This window comes from Hoplias malabaricus, chromosome 1 (assembly GCF_029633855.1).
Source record: "Hoplias malabaricus isolate fHopMal1 chromosome 1, fHopMal1.hap1, whole genome shotgun sequence".
Taxonomy (NCBI): domain Eukaryota; kingdom Metazoa; phylum Chordata; class Actinopteri; order Characiformes; family Erythrinidae; genus Hoplias; species Hoplias malabaricus.
Genome location: NC_089800.1, coordinates 19,015,109 through 19,036,422, shown reverse-complemented (window position 1 = coordinate 19,036,422; position 21,314 = coordinate 19,015,109). Strand labels below are relative to the sequence as shown.

The window sequence follows — 21,314 nt, the reverse complement described above, 5'->3', positions numbered from 1 at the left end:
AACACTAGACTAAGGCTTTTGGGATCTGGTTCATTTAAAGGCAGGTTTCTGCTGTTCCACTTGAAAGATTCATGTCAAACTATTCTAAGAACAGAAAGATCTCAGGTATATTTTAATAAGCATGTCTCTGTGCTTTCTTAGGACCTGTTAATTTCAGTTTTGCTTTACCCAGACAGTTTGGCATTGAACTTATTTTTGTGCAAGTCTTTTGTTATTGTTTTTAAAGCCATACCAAATTCTTGCCAAAGTGAACAGATGTGGGAGTCGCTTATGTCTCCTTCATTACAAGCTGGAGTTAGTAGTTGAGCCCTGTTACCTGGAGTTTGCAAGGGTCAGTTCGAGGCAAGGCCTCAGCTGTCTCAGTTTAAAAGTTGCAGGCCTCTCTGTCTAAGTGCAGAGGCAAAAACATGCCAAGAATAAACAAAAACATAGTTTGTCAGTTATTTAATTATATAATTGAAGTTTATCTCTCTCATTTTTTTAGACTATCTGAAATTCAGCAGTGATTTCAGCCAAAGTGTTGCTGGACCAAACTCCAGAGGGATGCGCTCCGTATCGGAGCTGAGGGAATTGATGGACACCCTGCAGAGGAAGAAGCAGGCTCTGGAGAACAGCCTTCGGACCAGCGTGGACAGCAGCCCCTCCTACTTCAGCATGACCCAGTCTCCACCCACCACACCCAATGCTTTATCACCAGTCACCACCTCCAGCCCTATCTCGTCCTATCAGGAGCAGGCTAGGCGGCTTTATAGTTCTGATCGTCCACCTCTTGCAGTTAAAGCGCCAACTCATTCCTCCAGCAGCATGCCCCCTTCGCCCAGGCGAGCTGACCCTTCGCGGGAGCGGGACAACACACTGCCTTATTCGCGACCTATAACTCGAAACCAGTCCCAGGACAGCCTGCTGTCTGAGGGCCGTCGTGCTCAGATGTCCGGTTCTCTCTTGACCATGTGGAGCGGTCCGACATCTAATTCAAGCAGTTCCCTCCCACCTCCTGCAGGGGGAAGCAGCAGTGGCGCAGCTAGTATGCCTTCCAGCCCCCAGCTGTCTCGTAGGTTCCTGTCTCAGGACTCAGGACGAAACTGTGCCCCCGAACCTGCACCGCGCCAAAGGAAATATTCTGCTGGTTCCTTGACTGGATTAGGGGCTCATAGCCGCTCACTGCCTCGCCTTTATCGCCCAGCTGATGCCCCACTAGCCCTTCTTGCCCTTCCTGTGCCTCGTCGCTCTCTGGACGGTCGTTCTTCTCGGGCCTCCCATGAGTCAAACCACCAGAACGGTCACTCTGAGGTGGTGTCAATCTCTCTGTCAAACAGAGCCTGCACCAAAAGCATTCCAGTGCCTCCAGATGTGACTGTGCCTTCAGGTGCCACCACCAGCCCCAGGCAGGCCAAGAAGGTCAGTCTGATCTCCAGTGGTGGTTCCTGCTCAGACCTGGAGAGGCTGAACACACGTGGGCCCTCCCCAGGTCCAGAGACTGGTCTAGGTGAGAGGAGGCAGTCATTTGGAAAGGCCGGCCTGAGCCCCCAGGTAGGCTTTCGGGAGAGAAAAGGCAGCATCAGCTCCCTCAGCGGCAAAGAGGAGCTTCAGGACTACCACCTAAGACAACGAGATGAGAGATTGCGAGAGCAGGAAGTGGAGAGACTGGTGAGGAATTTAATTCACACTGCTTGCTCTTAAAATATCACAGTTCACTCTTAAAAATAAAGGTGTTACAAAGGGTTCTTTCAGTGATGCCATAGAAGACGTGTGAGTGTGAAGAAACTTTTAGAGGTTTAAAAATGTATCAGTTGGTCTTAAGGTGCTTTACTCATTTAAACGCATTAGCAAGAATGATTGCAGTTATTTTTAAGAGTGTACTCTCGTGGGAAATAATTGTTTTTTTTCCTTGTAGCTGTAGTAGTCACTGTTTAATAGTGATGTTCAGTACTGTTTTCTCATTGTAATTAAGTTTCTGGGGTGGTGTTCTAAGATCTCTTTGTACTTTGTCTTTTACTTTACATCAGCATTTCTCAAATGCAGGTGGGGCGCAAGGAAACTGAAGAAACGAGCATATGAGCCTGTCTTTATTAATGCCTTTTTTCCCCCTATAAAGCTTACTTAGTAAAAAGCACCCACTCACAATGTATTCATTAATAGCCCTTAAACATACTAAAGAAGAACATTAGATGGGAGACCAGAAAAATGTAGCTTGCCTGGAACTAAAATGTGCTTTTATTCACAAACTTTTATTTTGAAAATGAGCCACAGAGATTTAAGCGATTTGGCAGTGAGTCAGACACCTTGGGTCTTCTTTCAGCCTTCGTTAAGACGCCTGTTGTCAAGGTAATGTGAAAGGCGGACTGACGAGACAAAGGCGGACACACACGCTACAACACAGACGTTTATTTAAACCAAAATAACAAAACAAACAAACAGACTTCAGGGTAAACACGACGACTGATAAATGAAAGGACTAGAAACAAAAACATGAGACGAGGAAACAAAACAAATGACAGAAGAAAGGAAGTGACACAAGGGAACTTAAATGCATGAACAGACGAGACACACCTGAAACAGATAACGAGGGTTAAGGACAAGGAGGCGGGGACAAGGGCGGAGACATAGACAATAACAGACAGGGCCATGTGCTGAGAGAGCACATGGCAGGGAAAACAAACAGGACTGGGTCAGGATGTGACACCTGTTCAAATATAAAGCTGCTGTAAACATCAGCTTCACTGGCCTCAGATTCACCGTCAGAATCTTCTTAATAAAGTTAGTTTTTACCAGCTCTGGGCTTGAGGTCAGTAACAAGAGCACAACAGATCACAATGACGGCTAATTACAGTTATAATGCGGCTTGTATATAACTGTTAGGGTAACAGAGACGGATCTGAGAGTTAGTTAACTGTAATAAGAGCTGTGTTCAGGGTGTGAGAAAGCACTCTAAACATGCAGAAAGTTAACGTTAACGTCTCTGGTCTTGTTCCAGACTGTAGTATGTAAAGTTCCACAGTGTGTTGTTTGGGACACAGCATCACTCTCTAACGTTAATGTTAATCAAATGCTGTTCCATTTCATTATAAATGCAGTATTTTACTGCCTTATCTACATAGAAATCAGCTTACATCCATCTAGTATTCTGGGAAAGGGGCTGTGACTCAGCAATTACGTCCCCCCCAAAATCAAACTCACTCCTACGTCTTTGCACCTCCCTTTGCTCATTTTGTAGAAAATCCACTTCTCCTTAGGTTTGAAAGTTTTGAGAACCACTGCTTTATGCTCTCTTTTTTCTTCTTCTATTGCTCTATGTGTTATCACACAGAGAAATCCAATGGAACTGAAGACTGAATTACCAGACTTATATTTAAAATACCATTCATACATAATCCTCCCTTCGTCTCTGCTTTGTGTCGCCGTGAGTGGAATTCTGAGTTCTGTAGGAGGTCGGAAAGGGAGAGGCCACCACCTGCCTCTAAATTAATCTCTTGATGAAAACCCTCCCTCACATGCACACAAACACAAGAGCATTCCACTTTTTTAATCGCACACAGGCTCTGCGCAATGCTAGCTGCTGTAAGCATGGCCCACACGTTCTGTGTAGTGGGGAGCACCAGAGGTGGAGTAGCGTAGCGTACCCCTTTCCTATTAATAGCCAACCCGAACCGCATCCACTTTGGTTGACCGTGGCCTCCTAAACACACACTCTTTGGGAGGCCGACCACTGAGGCGGGGTTCCCTGGCAATCTGCCCACGCTAACAATCCTATTCTCGCTCCTCAGCAGGCTGGATTGGACTTCCGATGAAAGACGGTGGTGTTTCTGCGCTTTCTCAGGCTTTCCCGAGGCCACCTGTACCATCGCTGCTTTGGGCAAGGTCCAGACCGTACGCCACAGCCGCTCACTCATTAGTCATTACAGGCCTGTATTTGCGGTGGAGCTTTACGGTTCTGGATTAGAGGCTAAAGCTTGAAAGAGTAAACAGCAGTCATCTGCAGGTGGACACCCGTACATGTGTGCATACATGCACACAGGCTCTGGCACAAACACACATTCCCTGCTTCAGATGTGTTATTACAAGCCCATGGCTATGTGACTCAGTCAGAGATTCAAGCATGAGCGTTCTATTACAGCGACACACTTCCATAAGGGTCTAGCCGAAGACAAGCTAAGGATAATTACTGTTATCATTGCATCTGTTCAGTAACTTCGATAAAACTTTGCGCCATTCTGTTCCTCGGCTGGAAGTTTGCAGCTAAGACAAAGCACAGTTGCTGCATTGGTACTTTGATGTGCACTGGTTCTCAAGTTGACTGTAAATCCAAATGTTGGGCCTAGCTAAGGATGTGCTGTGGCATGGCTTGTCCTTAGCTAACTATTTTATTTGATGCTCGCTAGGTCTATACACCAAAAATTCTTTATGTGAAATTAGAATTAGTATCTTTGAAAACTGAGGAAAAATTGTCCCATCAGCATCAGTTTTTGTGGCAGTTAGCGGTAGTGTTTGTTCAGTAGCTCTTTGTTTAGGTTTAATGGATGGATACATTTCATAATTATTTAGATTTCACCTATCGTGATGCTGAATGATATGGAAACATAACTTTGTTATATTTTGGTCTATTGCCCAGCCTTACATTCATATTTACATAAATACACCTTTACCTGACTGTTTCTTTGTGTGCTTTTACTGTGTAGAGGACTATATATCTTTCCAATGCTTAGCTGAGGCGTGTCCCAACTTCAGTCTGGGCTTACAGTGTAGTGAGTAATTTGAGAGTTGCCCTCCTGCATGGGGTCACAGTCATCACCTCCCTTCACAAGGTCATGGTCAACACCCTGCAAACAGGATCCAGACCTAGTGACCAGTTCTAAACTTGGAGAACTTAATTAAGTGTGTGATTACACACACATGCTCTGGTGTGTCAGTTGTGTTTGTCTTTGCCTGCACCCTCTCGACCCTGTACATCGGTTAAAAGGTGGGTTCTCTCTGAATGTTTTAAACATGTCAGCTTTCCGTAGTGAAAGAGATCATGTGAGAGCAACGGGAGACCGCTCTACTTTTAGGCCTGTTTATGTTTGAACTAGTCATGTATATCCAACCTGGGTGTAGTGTTTGGTGGGAACTCTTCACCTCTCTGTAATGCCCAGAACTGCACCAGCTGGAACTGTGGGGCACAGGAGAAAGCGGAAGGATTAAATCACTTGCTCCTATATTTGAATCTCTTCCGCTGCCAGTGCCAGCTATGTTTTGGATGGCATTTGGTTTCATTCGGCACACACTTGTTCAGAACTGGGCTCTCAGGCAGGCATATGTCTCTCCTACATATCAAGCTGGTCATCTGTTGTCCTGTGAGAAGGGCTCTTTTGGGACATTGATTCAGGTTTGGTCGGGCTGGCTGTGGTTTTCTTCTTTCTGTGGTCATCATGCACATTGGCCCACTCGCTTCTGGCACTCTGGGCATGGTGAGTGCGGCTCTCACGCTATAGCCTGTCTGTAGCTTTCAGAGCTGCATAATATGGACTGATGGATATTGTACTTATATTTGTACAATTTGCATTTGCAGTGTTCCTTGCAGTAAGTAGGGTTATTACAGCAGTATTAGTACGAATAAGAGAAATAGGGATGGATACCTAATGGTGGAACCTCTGCTTTTCCCATTTTGATGGATTTTTTTACATTCATAGAGTTCAGATATTGAAATAATTGAATTAATTCTAAATCTAACTGTTTAAAGACAGACTTGTATCATTTTACTTTTCTCAATTTTATTTGTAGAAACCATTGAATGCCTGCATTTGTCAGAACTCTTTTTGGAATATTTGATCACGTTAGCAGGGTTTACCACATACAGTAGGAATAGTGTTTTGCAGTATGGGAAAATAGATAATCAGTGCTGTAAGATGGAAATACTATATTAGTAAAAGAAATATAGAATATTACAGCAGTGTGCTGTTTGGCAAAGGTTTTAAAGTCTCAGGGCTTTGTGTGTTGCATCGTTTGTGTGATATTCTTATATCTGGCTACTGCATTGACTAAAATTGATGCACATCTGCATGAAGCTCCACCTGCGGAATCGTTTGTTCTGGCTCAGAGTTCTTGCGTCAGTGTTATCTGTTATGGAAAGGGTTGAGACCAAGTGTTTATTTCCACAGCAGTAACTGTATGCCGGTCTTTTCCGGCCTGTTAATCAGGTTCAAAGTAGCTTCCTAGGGAAGCGTGTCCTCTCAGCAGTCTCTTCCACTGAGGCTTTTATTGAATTGCTGTCTTCCTGTGCTCCAGTTTTTTTCTCTCAGACTGGTGTTCTGCCAGATTTCAAAGATGATGTTCTGTTTTCGATTGACATTGAGTTGATAGGTGTAATGGGATGGTACTGAATGGAGAATAGTGCTGATGGTGGAGGGTGGAGGGTGTGATTTAACAGCTTAATGTGATCTGCTGCTGGATCTTAAGTGTGAAATACTTGTGTTCCTCATTAAGCATCTCAGTAAGAGTGTGACAGCCCCATAAGGACAGTCATACATCCCAAATGAAGTCATTCTGGTTTGCTGGCACTAGTAATTGACAGTGAAGGACATTCTCTTGAGAGAATGATATCACCCCTAAATACTCCCTAAATATTCTGAATAATTTTGTTCACCTGTGATAGTATGCAGAAATGTAAGGAATGTAGTAGAATTTATTATTTATTTAACATTGTGTTAAGCTTTGAGAAAAACATGTGTTGTGTTTCACTGGCAGCTTATTTTGGATATAAACTTTGATATTCAGTGCAAGACTAAAAAAAAAACGCAAACCTTTCTCTTTGCTCAGCTTGAGCCATGAAAGTCAAATATAACACGGGGTTTGTGTGTTTACACACTTGTTTTATCTCCCTGGCAGGAGCGGCAGCGTCTGGAGACCATCCTGAGCCTGTGTTCAGAGCGTGATCGGAGTGGCTCGGCCGTGGCTGACCTGCAGAAAATCAATAAGGAGCTGGAGAAGCTGCAGGTGTCTGAGGACGAGCCACTGTTTTCCGAACCATCTGGTGGCTTTGTGGAGAATGGCTATGGCTCCAGACTCAGGGAGCTCCAAGTCAGTGAGGAGCGCCAAGGACGCCAGCGCAGAAGCAGTGGGCAGAGAGATGTCAGAGCAGAGTCACCAGCTCTCAGTCTTCATAGCTCTGCCCCCACCCCTTCTCCACGCCTGACACGGAACGGCAAGGTCAGCTTTCAACAGTACTCACGTCGGAGTGGAAAATTATAAATGAGTACTAAATTGTCTATTAAGACATTTTTATGTGAGTCCCACTCCGGGTGACTGTCTGTGAGGAGTGTGGTGTGTTCTCCCTGTGTCTGCGTGGGTTTCCTCCGGGTGACTGTCTATGAGGAGTGTGGTGTGTTCTCTCTGTGTCTGCGTGGGTTTCCTCCGGGTGACTGTCTGTGAGGAGTGTGGTGTGTTCTCCCCGTGTCCGCGTGGGTTTCCTCTGGGTGCTCTGGTTTCCTCCCACAGTCCAAAAACACACGTTGGTAGGTTGATTGGCGACTCAAAAGTGTCCGTAGGTGTGAGTGAATGTTTTAGTGTGTGTGTGTGTGTGTGTGTGTGTGTGTGTGTTGCCCTGTGAAGGACTGGCGCCCCCTCCAGGGTGTATTCCCGCCTTGCGCCCAATGATTCCAGGTAGGCTCTGGACCCACCGCGACCCTGAACTGGATAAGCGCTTACAGATAATGAATGAATGAATGAATGTAATCTGGCTATATTCTCTCTCAGAAAACAAACAAAATGTTTTTGATATTTTAAGGACCAAGGTATACAATGCAAATCTTCTTCAGATTCTGGCCTTACCGACTAAAATAACAGATGCAGTATTTTACCGCTCTCTCATTCTCTCCCTATGTAACAGATGTGTCTTTCTTAGTGCCAACACAACTCTCTCTCTCCCTCTTTCTCTCTCTCTCTCTCTCTCTCTCTCTGGTGCAAGGCTGGGACACCCTCCATATCATAAACGTTGTTGCTCCAAGATAAACATCATTGTCCAAATATAGTGAGGTTATGCACAGTGTGTTTGTGTTTAAGTGGGAGAGCGATTAGACACGTCATTCTTTAAAATGCCACAGTGGGAGAATGGCCAGTCATTAGTTTTACTTTTCTGTACAGGCTGAGCATATCATCCTTTTGAAATGTCCCTCAGCTCTTTTTCAGTAGTTTGGAAAAGGTTTAGTCAAACATGAAGCTGGGTGTCCAATCCAAATATACGCAAAGATTTAGCAAAAGAGCGTTTTATGTAACAACATTCTAGCAGATATTAAATAGATAAAAAGAGAAAGCATAATAATCTGGAAATTTCCAAAAAGGAAAGATTTCTATAAGACAGTGTATGTGCTGTATAGATATATTGTTTATTAGATTATAGTAAACTGCCTGTGGGAACAGCTGGCATCCTATCATTGCTCTGTGAGAGTAAGGCTAACTCATTCTTAAACTAAACTCTATCTCAGCCAATAAGGGATTAGCCCAGGCTCATTAGTTAAATCTGGCCTTTTAATTTGCCACTCCTTACCAATAATACAGAGTGTGAGTTTCTATTTGTAGTTTGAGAGTATGATGTCATCTGCAGGGCTCCGAGGAGGAGGTAAAACAGGAGGTGACTCGTATCGAGGAGGAGAGGATCCAGGTTTTGAATAACATGGAGGAGTTGGAGCAGAAGATCAAAGAGCTCGATAACCAGATGGAGGAGTCTGTCAGAGAGGTACAGACATCAGAGTAACTGAGAAAGGGAGAGTAGTTTAGAGTTTTGTATTTATTCATGATGGAATTACAGATTGGTGGTCTGGTGTGTGCTTAATTTAAGTCACATGATTAGCCGCTGATACTTTCATATTGCTGTGAACACAATGTTAATGCACAGCTCGTTGTGATTGGAGGAGAACACTAAGGTACTAATGTACCTTGGGGTACATTTAAAAAATGATTTCTGCAAGCTCCTTTACAATGGAGTTGTTCACATCAAACAACTGTAATGACTTTGTTTACATCTGGAACATGGATAAAACAGGTATTTTGAATAATTGGCGAACACAAGGAGCGCTAGGAGCTATTGTGGCGGGTAGAAGCAAGCCAATGAGCGAGGCATGTTTAAGTACTGCTTGCACTGTGTCAGATATGAGAATGCTGTGTTCAAAAGTAGTAAACTACATTTGTACTAACAAACTAAAAATGGACAAAAATGAAGGTACATGTTTTTCATTTGACCACAGAATTTTTCTTATGTTATTTCTAACAATTAGCAATGGCCATATGTACATTGCATAGCTGTAAACAGTAGTAGCAGTTATAACATTTTGTAATGATTGTGGTGTGTGTGTGTGTGTGTGTGTGTGTGTGTGTGTGTGTGTGTGTGTGTGTGTGTGTGTGTAGATGGAGGTGGAACGTGCTCTTTTGGAAGGGGAGCAGGACTCTGAAATGGCTCAGCTGCAGCAGGAGAAAGTAGCTTTGGAACAACTCAAAGACAAGATGGCTGACCTGGAGAAGAAGGTGCAATCAGAGAAATCTCAGGTATTCAACTAAATAATCTAGGTATTCACACAAACACACACACAGACACACACACATGCTGTAAGGCAGCCAGTCAGTCTTGCTCAGAGGTGATAAGCTCCCCCTATCTGTTTCAAGCTCTCTCAGCTTCATATATGTTCATCCTGAGATGGTGTGTGTGTGTGTGTGTCTACTGTTTCCACACCCACTGCTGGTGATTTAACTGCAGTTCAGGTCAGCTTCCGGCATCTTCCAGTCACTGTGGCAGCTGCTTGGACACTCAAGCTCCTAGTGCCATACTGGAAGGAATCAGCTAATGAGCTAATGTGTCAGTTAGCTGGTGCTATGTTTCTTCTCTTAAACTGTTAGACACTGAATTAAAAAGTGTATTAAAAATATACAATTTAAGCTCTTGCATTAATTTCTTCAGTAAAGCATTGAATGTGTGAGTGTGTGTCGCTCTGCGAGGTACTGGCGACCGGTCCAGGGTATGATCCCACCTTGCGCCCAGTGATTCCGGGCAGGCTCCGGACCCACCGCGACCCTGAACTGGATAAGCGCTTATAGACAATGAATGAATGAATTTGAGCATCTTTCTGGTTTAAACATGACTCATCGTTCAGTCCTAGTTTTATTGTCAGTTCTTCCCCTGTTCAATACCACACTAATCCATATTGCATTTTTCCTTTGCCGTAATATTCCATGTAATTACGACTCATCCATCACCCTCCCATGTTTTCTGCTGATCCCAATGTAGTGACTAACCCAGGCTACCCCACTTGCTCTGCACTAACGCCTCTGCCCTCTCTCTCTACCCTGTGTGCACACTGAAGGATAAAGCCCAGCTCGATGCTGAGCGTGTAAAGGTAGAGCGGCTAACCGCCCTGTTGGCCGATCAGCGTGCTCAGCTGGACACGTGCCCCGAGGCCCTGAAAGAGCAGCTCCTCCTCCAGCTCTCCAGGGTCAGTACCTGAGTGGAGCCTTCCTCGTCCTCCTCCTCTTCCTCTTTCTGTGTGTTTGCTTCCTCACACATTCCATTTAATACTGTAAATACCTACCGAGTTATTCGGGGTAGCATGATATACTGTTTGTTAAATAGTTATGACAGTGTCACCATATCACGTCATTGTCCTGCATTTGCATGTGTAAACTAACCTTTAACATATCCCAGGAATATATTATGATACTCCAGTCTCAGATATATTTTTAAAGATGAATGGATTAATCATATAGATGTTCAGAGTTGGTGTTTGATATATTTCTTCAGTAATTGAACCCAGGACAAATGAATAAATTACAAATTATGTAAGCAAAAATGCATTTTATATGCCTTTAAATGTAGTCTAATTTCACTTCTATTCCTTTTGAACTAAAGATGCTGTGGAATAATTTTGCTCTACTGTTCCCAGTTTGTAAGACCCAGATACAGCCAGAACCTGCACTGACAGAATTTCCAATAATCATTCACTACCGGCGCTGTAACTTAGCCTAAGACAAGGCTTAAACCCACGTCCTAAAAAACCAACACTTATTGTTCCAATCTGAAGATATAGCACTTTCAAAGGGCTTCTCTCTCGGTACAAGTGTTAGATAAACAAATGATGCTATCTTTTTACCTTTAAGTCTTTCACAATCCTGTACTGACCACATTAAAGCCATCTTTTAACCACCAAAGTTTTGAATATAATGCAAGGCAATGCAAGCCTAATAGGAATATTTAATAAACTGGTTTTTGTATTTATCCTGCAGTCCTGATCTCCTTTTTTTCTGCCTTCAAACTGTGGCTGAATGCTCCCTTCACACTTCTCTGTATCCAGACAGCTATGTTGAAATCACGTCTGTGGGACCATGCAAAGTCTTTGTATTGAGATATCATGCTGTGGGGTAAATGACGTGTGTGTGTGTGATAATAAGGCCAGGAGTCTGTGATGAAACTGTTTAGAATGCAGGGAATGAAGTCCATGGGACTGGATAGTGGCTGATTTTATGTCCTATGGAGGGTTTGCTTTGTTATGTGTATGATGAGTTGATTTATGTAAAAGTCAGAGGTCATTGGGGAAAGTTATGGGGCTTGCTGCAGCTTGAGTGGCAGCCAGCAGGAGAGCAGATGTTTGCGACTGGGCCTCCCTCCATGCAGTGTGAAAGTTTTACACTTCACTAACTCCAAGGGGCTGGAAAGATTGGACTGAGCACTGGACAGTTGAAGGTTTTGGGATTGGCAAGACTTTAAAAGATTTGACAATATCTCAGTGATCCACAGCAATGTGCACATGGACACTGCTGCCTGTTACATGCACATCATTACTGTATTTAGTCAAGTTGGTTACACTGTAATACAACATATAATTTATAACAAAATTACCCAACTATTCTTTAAGAAGGTGAACGTTTCTGTAATTTTTCCAGAGTAGTACAACATTAGTTTAAAGAAAAGGTAAATAAATGATTGTTAAAAGGGCATTTATCCACCAGACAGTGACAAATTAGAATGGACCCACTGCTTTAACTGTGTCCATCTAATGTAAACATTTCACTAGTGAGGTTGGGTTCTTCAGGTCTGTGCTTGGGTGTCCATTAAGCCTGCTTGTTTATATATGTGTATGTGATGCAGGATTCGGAGGCATTGGAAGTGGAGACCAAACGCTTTGAAGATCTGGAGTTTCAGCAGCTAGAGAAAGAGAGCCGTCAGGATGAAGACAAAGAGACACAGACCCAACAAATCCTCAGAGAGATCGCAGATTACCAGCGCAGCACAGTCACCCGCAAGGTAATGGGTAATATTTGTCTGCAGATATACAGTCACTGTTGTAAGGAAACACAGAACAAAAGAAGAACCAATCATTTTTAGGGCAAAAAAATTATTAAAATCATTATAAACCTTTTTTTAATAATTTCAGTTGAACCATTCATGGGGAAAGATTTAAGCACAATAAAAGGCAGATGTTTTATATAATGTCCAAAGCATCGTGTCTACGTGAATGCAGTACGTTTTATGTGAATCTGTTTTTTATGTGTCTCTGCTTTTCAACTAACAGGAGAAACTCTTAGCCCTGAAGAAACAGTCAGCTCAGATCATCCAGCAGGCTCAAAAGGAGAAAGATAGCTTCATAAATGAGAAGAATAATTTGCAGATGATGTTACAGCAGGTGAGTTTCTTCTCCTGATGTCCTCCCTCAGTAAAGATCAGCAAAGACATTGACACATTTTTACTCAAAAACAAAGGGCCTTAAGGCTATAGGAATTTGCAGGAGTTGCCCTAAAATTTAAGGAATGCTCCAGTGTAGCTTTGCAGCAGCCTGTTTGCTTTATAATTGGAACTAAGTAGATCCCCTCATTGATAACTGAAGTTCGATAAACTGCCTTTTTGCAGGAAAAAGAGAATTTGGTCAGCTTGGAGAAGAAATATGCTGAGCTCACGGGGGGGCGGGGCTTCCCCATCAATCCCCTCAACATGAAGGAGGTAGGTCTGAAACCTCATCTACCAATTAGAACTTCTCTTCTAGCAAAGTTTATAGTCCTTCACTGAGGATAAGGGCTATGGTATTTTCCCCTCTTGCACTTGGACTACACATGGAATTCTGTGCTACACATTTTCCATGAATTTTTACACAACACTGCAGTGGGAATGTTGTGTGAGTTGGAATAGTAGGACCCCTCGTATTCTCGCCCATCACATATGCCCATTTAGCCATGGAAAAAGTGGTATGGAAATGGGGTCTCTTTCCATGTGTTGCAGGATGGCTCCTCATTGGCTGACATTTGCCAGCCACATAGTGACTTTAGCCATGCCCAGAAATGCCCCTTCCTACCTCCTGCTGATCTCCTGGCCTTTTCTTCTTTCTTCTCTTCTCTGTGCATCAAGAGTATTGAGGTATCTTGCTAGTAATGCATGGACCTGCCTGACGCTGTATTAATTTCTGCACTTCTTAATGCACTGCTTTTATTTGAAACCTCTGCTTGGAGCTGTACAATTAACATTTTTGGGTGATTAACACATTTTAACTGGATGATATTTTTTTTTGTTATTATTAATGCTTGCTTCTGTTGTGATGATTTAACTTCTCTATTATGTCTGTCATTTCAACCCTCCTAACCCTGCCCCCACCTGTTGTTTTAAATGGTCTTTTCCACAGGGCTATGTCACTGTCAGTGAGATCAATGAACTCTATTCCCAGCTGGGGGTAGACCCCACCCCAGCTCCCCTCTCTGACCCAGCACAGCCCTTCCCTGAAGCCCCTGCCTCAGGGCCTGAACCCAGCCCAAGTCCCAGTTCAAGTCCCAGCCCTGGGCCTAGTCCAGAGGACAGCAGCCCCCAACCTGGAGAGGAAGAGGTGTGTGAATGGGTGTGTGTGTGTGTAGTTTGTGGCACTTCCATATGCAACTGTCAGCACCTTCATACTATCATTTGTATGAAGCTCATGGAATGTGACTCATTCCATGCCAAGATTACAGTTTGAGTTCAGTAATTAACGTGATTGTTTGGTCAAAAACAAATTTAGATCATTTACTCTTTCCTGAAATTGTAGTCATTCACATATGACATATCCAATGTTTATGTCTTAAGCTACAGTCTTATAGCTACAGTGTTACAATGTTTTAGAACAAACCTGTGGGGATGATCTGTACTGTGTATTTTAGTGTCAGTGCTTTAAGACTGTGAACAATGGCAGCAAGCTGTATATATTTTTTTCAGGGTTTTTTTTTTTTTTTACTTTTTTACTTTATTTTATAAAATATTTCAGCTTTAGTGTGCACAGTTTTTGCATTGTATTCTTGTTGAGATATTTATTGCTCAAATACCCATTTTGAGATGAGAATATTTTTTAAATGCTTTAGATTTGTTTATTTATTTATTAAAAAAAAATTAAGAGCATTAAAAAATTTAAAAATGAAGGGTTAAATGTTTAAACATTATTTCAAGCTGGTTCTTGTTCTTAATATATCTCAAATGCACTTCATTATTTCGTTTTTGATGCTTAGTTATTACATATTATTATTAATTTTAAATATATATTCGACCCTTCCTATTTCTTCCTTTCTCTTCTTGGCTTTTTTTCTGTTGCGAAGCTGTGTGTGCCTTCCTGCTCTCTGGTCTGTCCTCCCTGTTCTTCCTCCTCTCTCTCTTCATGCTTTTGTGCTGTCCCCAACCCCCCCTCCGTGCACTGGCCGGAGGATATGGTCACCTACCTCAACCCCTCTCCTCTCCCTGACTCTACCCCTCCACCTCTCCCTGCAAAAAAACACCAACACCACAGGCAGGTAAACCACGTGTGCCTTTTTCGTGTATATGTAGAGGTGTGTGTGTGTGTGTGTGTGTGTGTGTGTGTGTGTGTGTATGTTTGTATTAGTGACCTTATGTTTTATTACGTTTATTACCCTGTGTGCTTCCCTCTCAGCATTTTCGAAGTGTGGAAGAAAGGAAGAGGTTGGGTAAGGACGGGCATATGTGTGACACACTTCCTCGGAAAAAGACACAGCCTACCATCAGTCCTCAGTTCAACTGCGCCACACTGGGCCGCAACATGCCTTCTAAAGTGAGAATACATGCACACACACACGCACACACACACACATGCATATTGGTTCATACTTGAGGTCAGATGCAAAAGTCCAAAACATTTGGTCAAATTCCATGATTAAAACAGTCTGCATGACTGGGACTAATTTTTCCCCATAAAGTTATATCTGTTTGCACTTGTTTTTCCCCCATATTCATGGTTTTGTCTTTAAAAAATATATAAATAAATTCAGCAAAATATACAATTAAATATTTAACTACAATACATTCATGCTGGGGCTCAAGTCCTGCTCTGGGTGACTGTCTGTGAGGAGTGTGGTATGTTTTCCCTGTGTCTGCGTGGGTTTCCTCCAGGTGACTGTCTGTGAGGAGTGTGGTGTGTTCTCCCTGTGTCTGCGTGGGTTTCCTCCGGGTGACTGTCTGTGAGGAATGTGGTGTGTTCTCCCTGTGTCCGCGTGGGTTGACTCCGGGTGACTGTCTGTGAGGAATGTGGTGTGTTCTCCCTGTGTCCGCGTGGGTTTCCTCCGGGTGACTGTCTGTGAGGAGTTGGTGTGTTCTCCCTGTGTCTGCATGGGTTTCCTCCGGGTGACTGTCTGTGAGGAGTGTGGTGTGTTCTCCCTGTGTCTGCGTGGGTTTCCTCCAGGTGACTGTCTGTGAGGAATGTGGTGTGTTCTCCCTGTGTCTGCGTGGGTTTCCTCCGGGTGACTGTCTGTGAGGAGTTGGTGTGTTCTCCCTGTGTCTGCGTGGGTTTCCTCCGGGTGACTGTCTGTGAGGAGTGTGGTGTGTTCTCCCTGTGTCTGCGTGGGTTTCCTCCAGGTGACTGTCTGTGAGGAGTGTGGTGTGTTCTCCCTGTTTCTGCGTGGGTTTCCTCCGGGTGACTGTCTGTGAGAAATGTGGTGTGTTCTCCCTGTGTCTGTGTGGGTTTCCTCCGGTTGACTGTCTGTGAGGAGTGTGGTGTGTTCTCCCTGTGTCTGCGTGGGTTTCCTCCGGGTGACTGTCTGTGAGGAGTGTGGTGTGTTCTCCCTGTGTCCGCGTGGGGTTCTTCTGGTTACTCGGGTTTTCTGCCACGCTCCAACACATCCATGCTGTTTTCTTTTCCTCAGTGTCACTTGCCATTGGCTCAGAGCTCCAGCTGTGGCAGTGTGCTCAACCGGGTTCTCACAGTGTCTCCCAAAGAGTCAGATACACGTCGACTGCACAAGGGTAAGGCTCTTACACACTCCCTCTCTCTCTCACATACACACACAATGACACAGCAGCCATTATTTCTACAAAAGTATACAAATTATTTGTATGCTGTGGATTAAACACAATAATACAATTTTCTTTTGAAGTGTGATATCATCTGATCTGATGAGAGTGTTTACTCTTTTCCTCCTGCAGGAAAAAAAAAGAAAGGTAGGGTTGTATCTAAGCTCCCTCCATCCCACAGTATAGTGCTACAACTATAAAACAGATTCCACTGCAGTGATGTCTAGGATTGTGATAATGCCCTCTCACTTTTTTCACCCAATCACTGGAATTTCTCTACTGTGACTGTGGCTAGTGGAGTGAACTGCTAACTATTGTATGGCAGATAAGGCTGGGCAATATTGTGCAACTCACATAAGATGAAGAATCCAATTGCTTTGGAAACCAGTTGAAGTCCCTGAATGAACCAGTTATTTCTTTACAGAGTTGACCCCTACAAGAGGTGGACATTTTTACTACAGGATCTCACACGTCCCATTATGGGTGCTTTATAAAGGGAAAACATCTTTGGGGTGAATGACCGATTGCTCCTGTAAATACAGCTGAAGTAAAACTGTTGCACTAATAGAATGAGATAAATGTTATGATCACATCTAGGTCCTTAAAATTTGAATTGGAAATGGGAACAAACTTTGATTAAATTTGTCAAATCCTAGGCTAGTTTCAGGTCTGTTTCTATGACTGAATCCTATGTCCATTGCAGTGGAAGAGCCAGGGGTGTCTGATCAATGTAGTGCATGTCAGTTTTGGGAGTTTTGGGTGTGGTTTTGGAAACACATACAATGGTATTATACCTTGTATGAAATACACACTAATGCTCTCTTGGCATGATTAGGGATGTCAGTAGTGTTCTTCCCTCTTCTTTCTTGGGTGTATTTTTGGTGGTGGACTTGCTGTAAGTGTTCTCTATGGGAGTTTGAAGGGAATTCGGAACTGATATGTAGTTTATATACTGAGAAGTCTTAGGTGTCAGCTTTGGCGATGACCTTGCATCCTGTAATAGAGCCTTGGGCAAGTTTACAGAGATAAATTCTTACAGAGAGCGGTGAGACATTTGATACTAAGCCTAGACTATATACATCCCTTTCAGAGAAGCTGCTGGCAGTGCAGCAAAAGGCTGTATTAAATGAATCGGTACGTACAGTCCAAGTTAAATACTGGATCATCTTTAAGACAACGTCTTTATTTAAAGATGTACTTAAATCATTTTTTAAATCAATATAAGTAGTGAATTTGTTACAAATTCAGAGGAATATGGCAAATAAATATTGTTATGATACGACATTTTCCCAATATATGAGATACACAGAAGGTTTGATGAACTAAAATATAAAAAAAATAAAAAATACTTGCATACAACATTCATATGAAAAGCTAAAGCAAAATTAATCTACAATAATATAGTGGTTTTTACATTTACAGAAATATGCAGTGATTCAGTTAAAAATGTCCAGGTCTTCAGTTGTGTGCTATAATGTTAAAAATAGTAAAGAAAACACCCTTCTATGAGTAGGTGTCTGATACTGTAGACTGTAATGCCTATTGGTGTGTGTAGGTTAATGTGTCAGGGCAGAGACATTCTAGAGTTGCTGATGTGTTTGTTCAGATACGGGAAGAATGTTGAGAAGACAGGAAATGCTCTCGTGTTTTTAGAGATGGGCGTTTATGTCCTACTCCACCACACACTAGCACAAAGCAGGAGACATCATGTACCCTTCTGTTCTATTAAGGCACTTTTTAAGAGAGACTTTTAAAGCTTATATACTGGGGAAAAAATGATACTCTCATGACTGTTTACTGGAAATGTACCTAACTGAGCATAGAAGAATATAGATTTTGATGTCCTTGTATACCAGAAGGTGCTATGCTGTGGTGGAGAGGTTTATCTGGGGGTCCCTCGGGCCTGGTCATCAGCTGGGTGGGGTTGTCCTCGTGCTTGAGCTGCTTGATGTTTATCAAGGTTCCTGTGCTGTCCCACATCCGCTGGAACCATCCTTACACAGACCACACTATGAACTTGGACAGAGCTGACGTATATAGAAGTGTCTGTGTATAAGACGCATGACATTTATGTTAGTTTTCTGTAGACTTATAGCTCACCTACAAACAAGTCTGTCTACAAGCGTTTTCCCTGAGGTTTGGACCTGGAACTGAAGACATTCCTGGATTAGCTGGTCTCTGAGGTTTGATGTGCACGTGTTTTGCTGCGCCGTGGCTGGTGTGTGTGAGGATAGAGAGGGGCCGCAGGCTCAATTAGGGGTCAGCGGCCTGGTCAGCAAACATGGAGGGCAGTGGAACCCTGGGAGAACCATTGCTCAACCAGGTAAACGAGTGGAAAAAAGGGTTTATGGATGCACTAAATGATTGCTGCTTGTGGTGATCCTCATCTTTATTCTGTGTGTTATTCATTTTGCCTTTATCTCCCTCATGTTTTTTGTTCTTTGATTTTATTTTGGCTTTGTTTTCTTACTCAAACATGATTTCTTTCTCTTTTCTTCCTAACTTTCTCTCATTCTCTCACTCAATCTTTTTCATTTCTTATTTTCACTCTTCTCGCTCACTCAGGCTACAGTCAGCAGCTGGTCGGAGAAGATCACAAGTCGAGACTAAACGAACTGAGCGGTCGAGCTTCCTCTCAGACCAACGTGTATCTGGACTCTCTGGGGTTCCGTGACAACGGCCACGCTTTCGACACTCTCAGTGTGGACAGCTCGGACAGCATGGAGACCAGCATCTCTGCCTGCTCCCCTGACAACATCTCCAGGTCAGAGACTCTGGCCACTTCCCCTGGACATGCCATCACACCTTTTAAGATTTATGACTGTGGCTGTAAAGGAAAGTTAAAGTAGAGAAGAGGAAGTATATAAGAAGACAAGAGAGAAATATAGGAGACATTTTTTTAGGAGATTCATTATGATTCCCATGTGTGCATCAATATTTGTCTATTTTTTTTTTGACAAAAGCTTAAATGCGGCAATGTGGCACTGCTTACAGAACAGACTACACTAAACCTTGGAGTGATTAGTTATGAGATCATGTCTTGTAGCGAAGGAGCTGTTAATTCTGAGCTTGTGTTTGTTTTTGTACATTTTCGTGACAAAAAATTTCCTGAATTTGCAGGAAAACCAACATGCTTTAGGGTTTTTAAAAAATTTTTATTACTTTTTGGTTCTTACATGGAAAATAGTGAATACGTAATACTTTATATGGGACATATGGATGATCCCACATCCTCAAAGGTACAAAAGCAAACTCTGAGTGTGTTTGCTGGAGCCTGTTGCTGGCGTAATGTGAGTGCTATGCTGGATTAATGTAAAGCGTGTGCTGGACCAGAGGCCATAGCTCTAGAGAATCAAGACCAATGTTGGGGGGGCACACTCCCCCTTCATCACTCAACCCAGGACAAGGGGTCTCGTATTACAGCAGGAACAGTTGGAGGAAGCAGATTTTGGGATTTTTTTTTCTTCAGTTTGAATGTAATGAACAGCAGAGCGCGGGAGGCTTCATATTCTTTGTGTTGCTGCGGTGAGGTTCATGTTAGCTGAACTTCTGTAGGTTCTGTTGGTTCTAGACTGGATATGACTGCAATTTATGTACACCGTCGCAGGTAAGAGATGATAAAGTGTTGCTGCAAAATCTGGGGAGGTAAAGAAGGCAGATGTTGAACCCAAAGTTGGTCAAATTGATGCCAGCAGAGAGGAGAAGGAGGGAGGGAAGGAGGAATGATGGGGCACGGGATTTATGACGATCTGTCTGTTATTAGTCAGCTGCTTTTTTTTAAAGTGTGTTTTGAGTGTGCTGCAGTCATGTCTACATGCTGGTTTAGACTGGTTCTTACTGTGACCTGGTTGGTTTTGCGTGTCTGTGTTAGTGACTAGTAGGTAGTGGAGCTATGATTGCACTGAACCGTGTCTATAGTAATTAGGGGTCACTTGACCGCACACACTTTCCCATTAAATGCTGAGTAGGTACAACCACAGCTGCATTACATCACAGTGGTGCTTGAGGTCAGTGTAAAAGCACACCTGGCAGACTGAATGTGTAAGTGTGCTGAAGGTTTTTGAAGACGTTGCTTTTTTTCCAAAAGATCACACACTGCTAGTTCATAGGGTCATGCATAATTTAAGTGATAGCACCACAAAAATCCATTTTTTTTTGTCCTGTCACTGTGGTACCAGCCAAAAGTGATGGTAAAAACAATGTACAGCTTTTGACAAACACTGGCCTCATAGATCTGGAGCAAATCTGAAGACCAGACGTTTGGACACCAAACATGCCTTAGCTGAGCTACAAAATGTGGGATGGACCTTCGAACCTTAAATTTGAAACTAGCAATGACCTTGACTTTGAAGTATGCATCGTCTGGCAGCCTGTAATATTTGTGAGACTCAGTCGTGGTTGCTGGAGAGCTGGTCAAGGCTGAGAGCGAGCTGGGATTGGACAGGGAGGAATGGGTCTGTAAACGTTGGGGAGGGGAATGTGCATTAAAGGAGAAAATGAAGGAGAAAGTGTAGGAGGGGCTTCTTCGATATGTTCCACGTGTTGCTTTTGAAGTCTGAGTGGAAAGCAGTGGAATCTGAATCTGGTCTGCACTCTCTGGCTCTAATGTGTTCCAGCACTGACCAGCTTTATTGATTCCTGCTGCATTTTGAAACAGATGAGTGTGTATGTTATGTGTATATTTTAATTGCGGAACTGAGGAGGTTTTTGCATGAGTCAGTGCAGCTGATGTGCTGTGTAGTGCCTTTTTTATTCTGTGATGTGAGTGGGCAGTCTACACTAATGAAGGAGAAAATCACGCCTCATCTCCATTTTCTTTTTCCAGCGCCAGCACCTCCAATGCTGCCAAGATTGAAGAGATGGAGCGGCTTCTGCGTGAGGCCCAGGCGGAGAAACACAGGATACTGGAACACAGAGTATGTACATATTTTCAGATACACTTTGTGAAAAAAAAATGTTGAAACACCATCTATTTAACAAAGAATTTAGTTAAAAAGTTTACTAGGCTTTTAAAGAAGGTATTTAGGTGGACACAGCCAAGGAGACTTGCTCA

General features: G+C 43.1%; 1 protein-coding gene across 4 annotated transcripts in view; it reads left to right on the top strand.

Moving 5' to 3' along the window:
- The window catches only part of phldb2b (pleckstrin homology-like domain, family B, member 2b), a 51,595-nt gene that overhangs the window by 22,525 nt on the left and 7,756 nt on the right, over window positions 1-21,314 (top strand). For 2 of the 4 annotated variants that reach the window (XM_066665006.1, XM_066665262.1), the window contains 13 exons: window positions 485-1,647; window positions 6,862-7,182; window positions 8,576-8,707; window positions 9,376-9,513; window positions 10,326-10,454; window positions 12,104-12,259; window positions 12,528-12,638; window positions 12,863-12,952; window positions 13,626-13,823; window positions 14,889-15,026; window positions 16,114-16,213; window positions 18,827-19,025; window positions 21,087-21,177. In XM_066665006.1, the coding sequence (XP_066521103.1) occupies window positions 485-1,647; window positions 6,862-7,182; window positions 8,576-8,707; window positions 9,376-9,513; window positions 10,326-10,454; window positions 12,104-12,259; window positions 12,528-12,638; window positions 12,863-12,952; window positions 13,626-13,823; window positions 14,889-15,026; window positions 16,114-16,213; window positions 18,827-19,025; window positions 21,087-21,177 (2,966 nt within the window). The remainder of the gene's footprint in view (window positions 1-484; window positions 1,648-6,861; window positions 7,183-8,575; window positions 8,708-9,375; window positions 9,514-10,325; window positions 10,455-12,103; window positions 12,260-12,527; window positions 12,639-12,862; window positions 12,953-13,625; window positions 13,824-14,888; window positions 15,027-16,113; window positions 16,214-18,826; window positions 19,026-21,086; window positions 21,178-21,314) is intronic. The other 2 variants (XM_066665092.1, XM_066665176.1) reach the window with 2 other exon arrangements.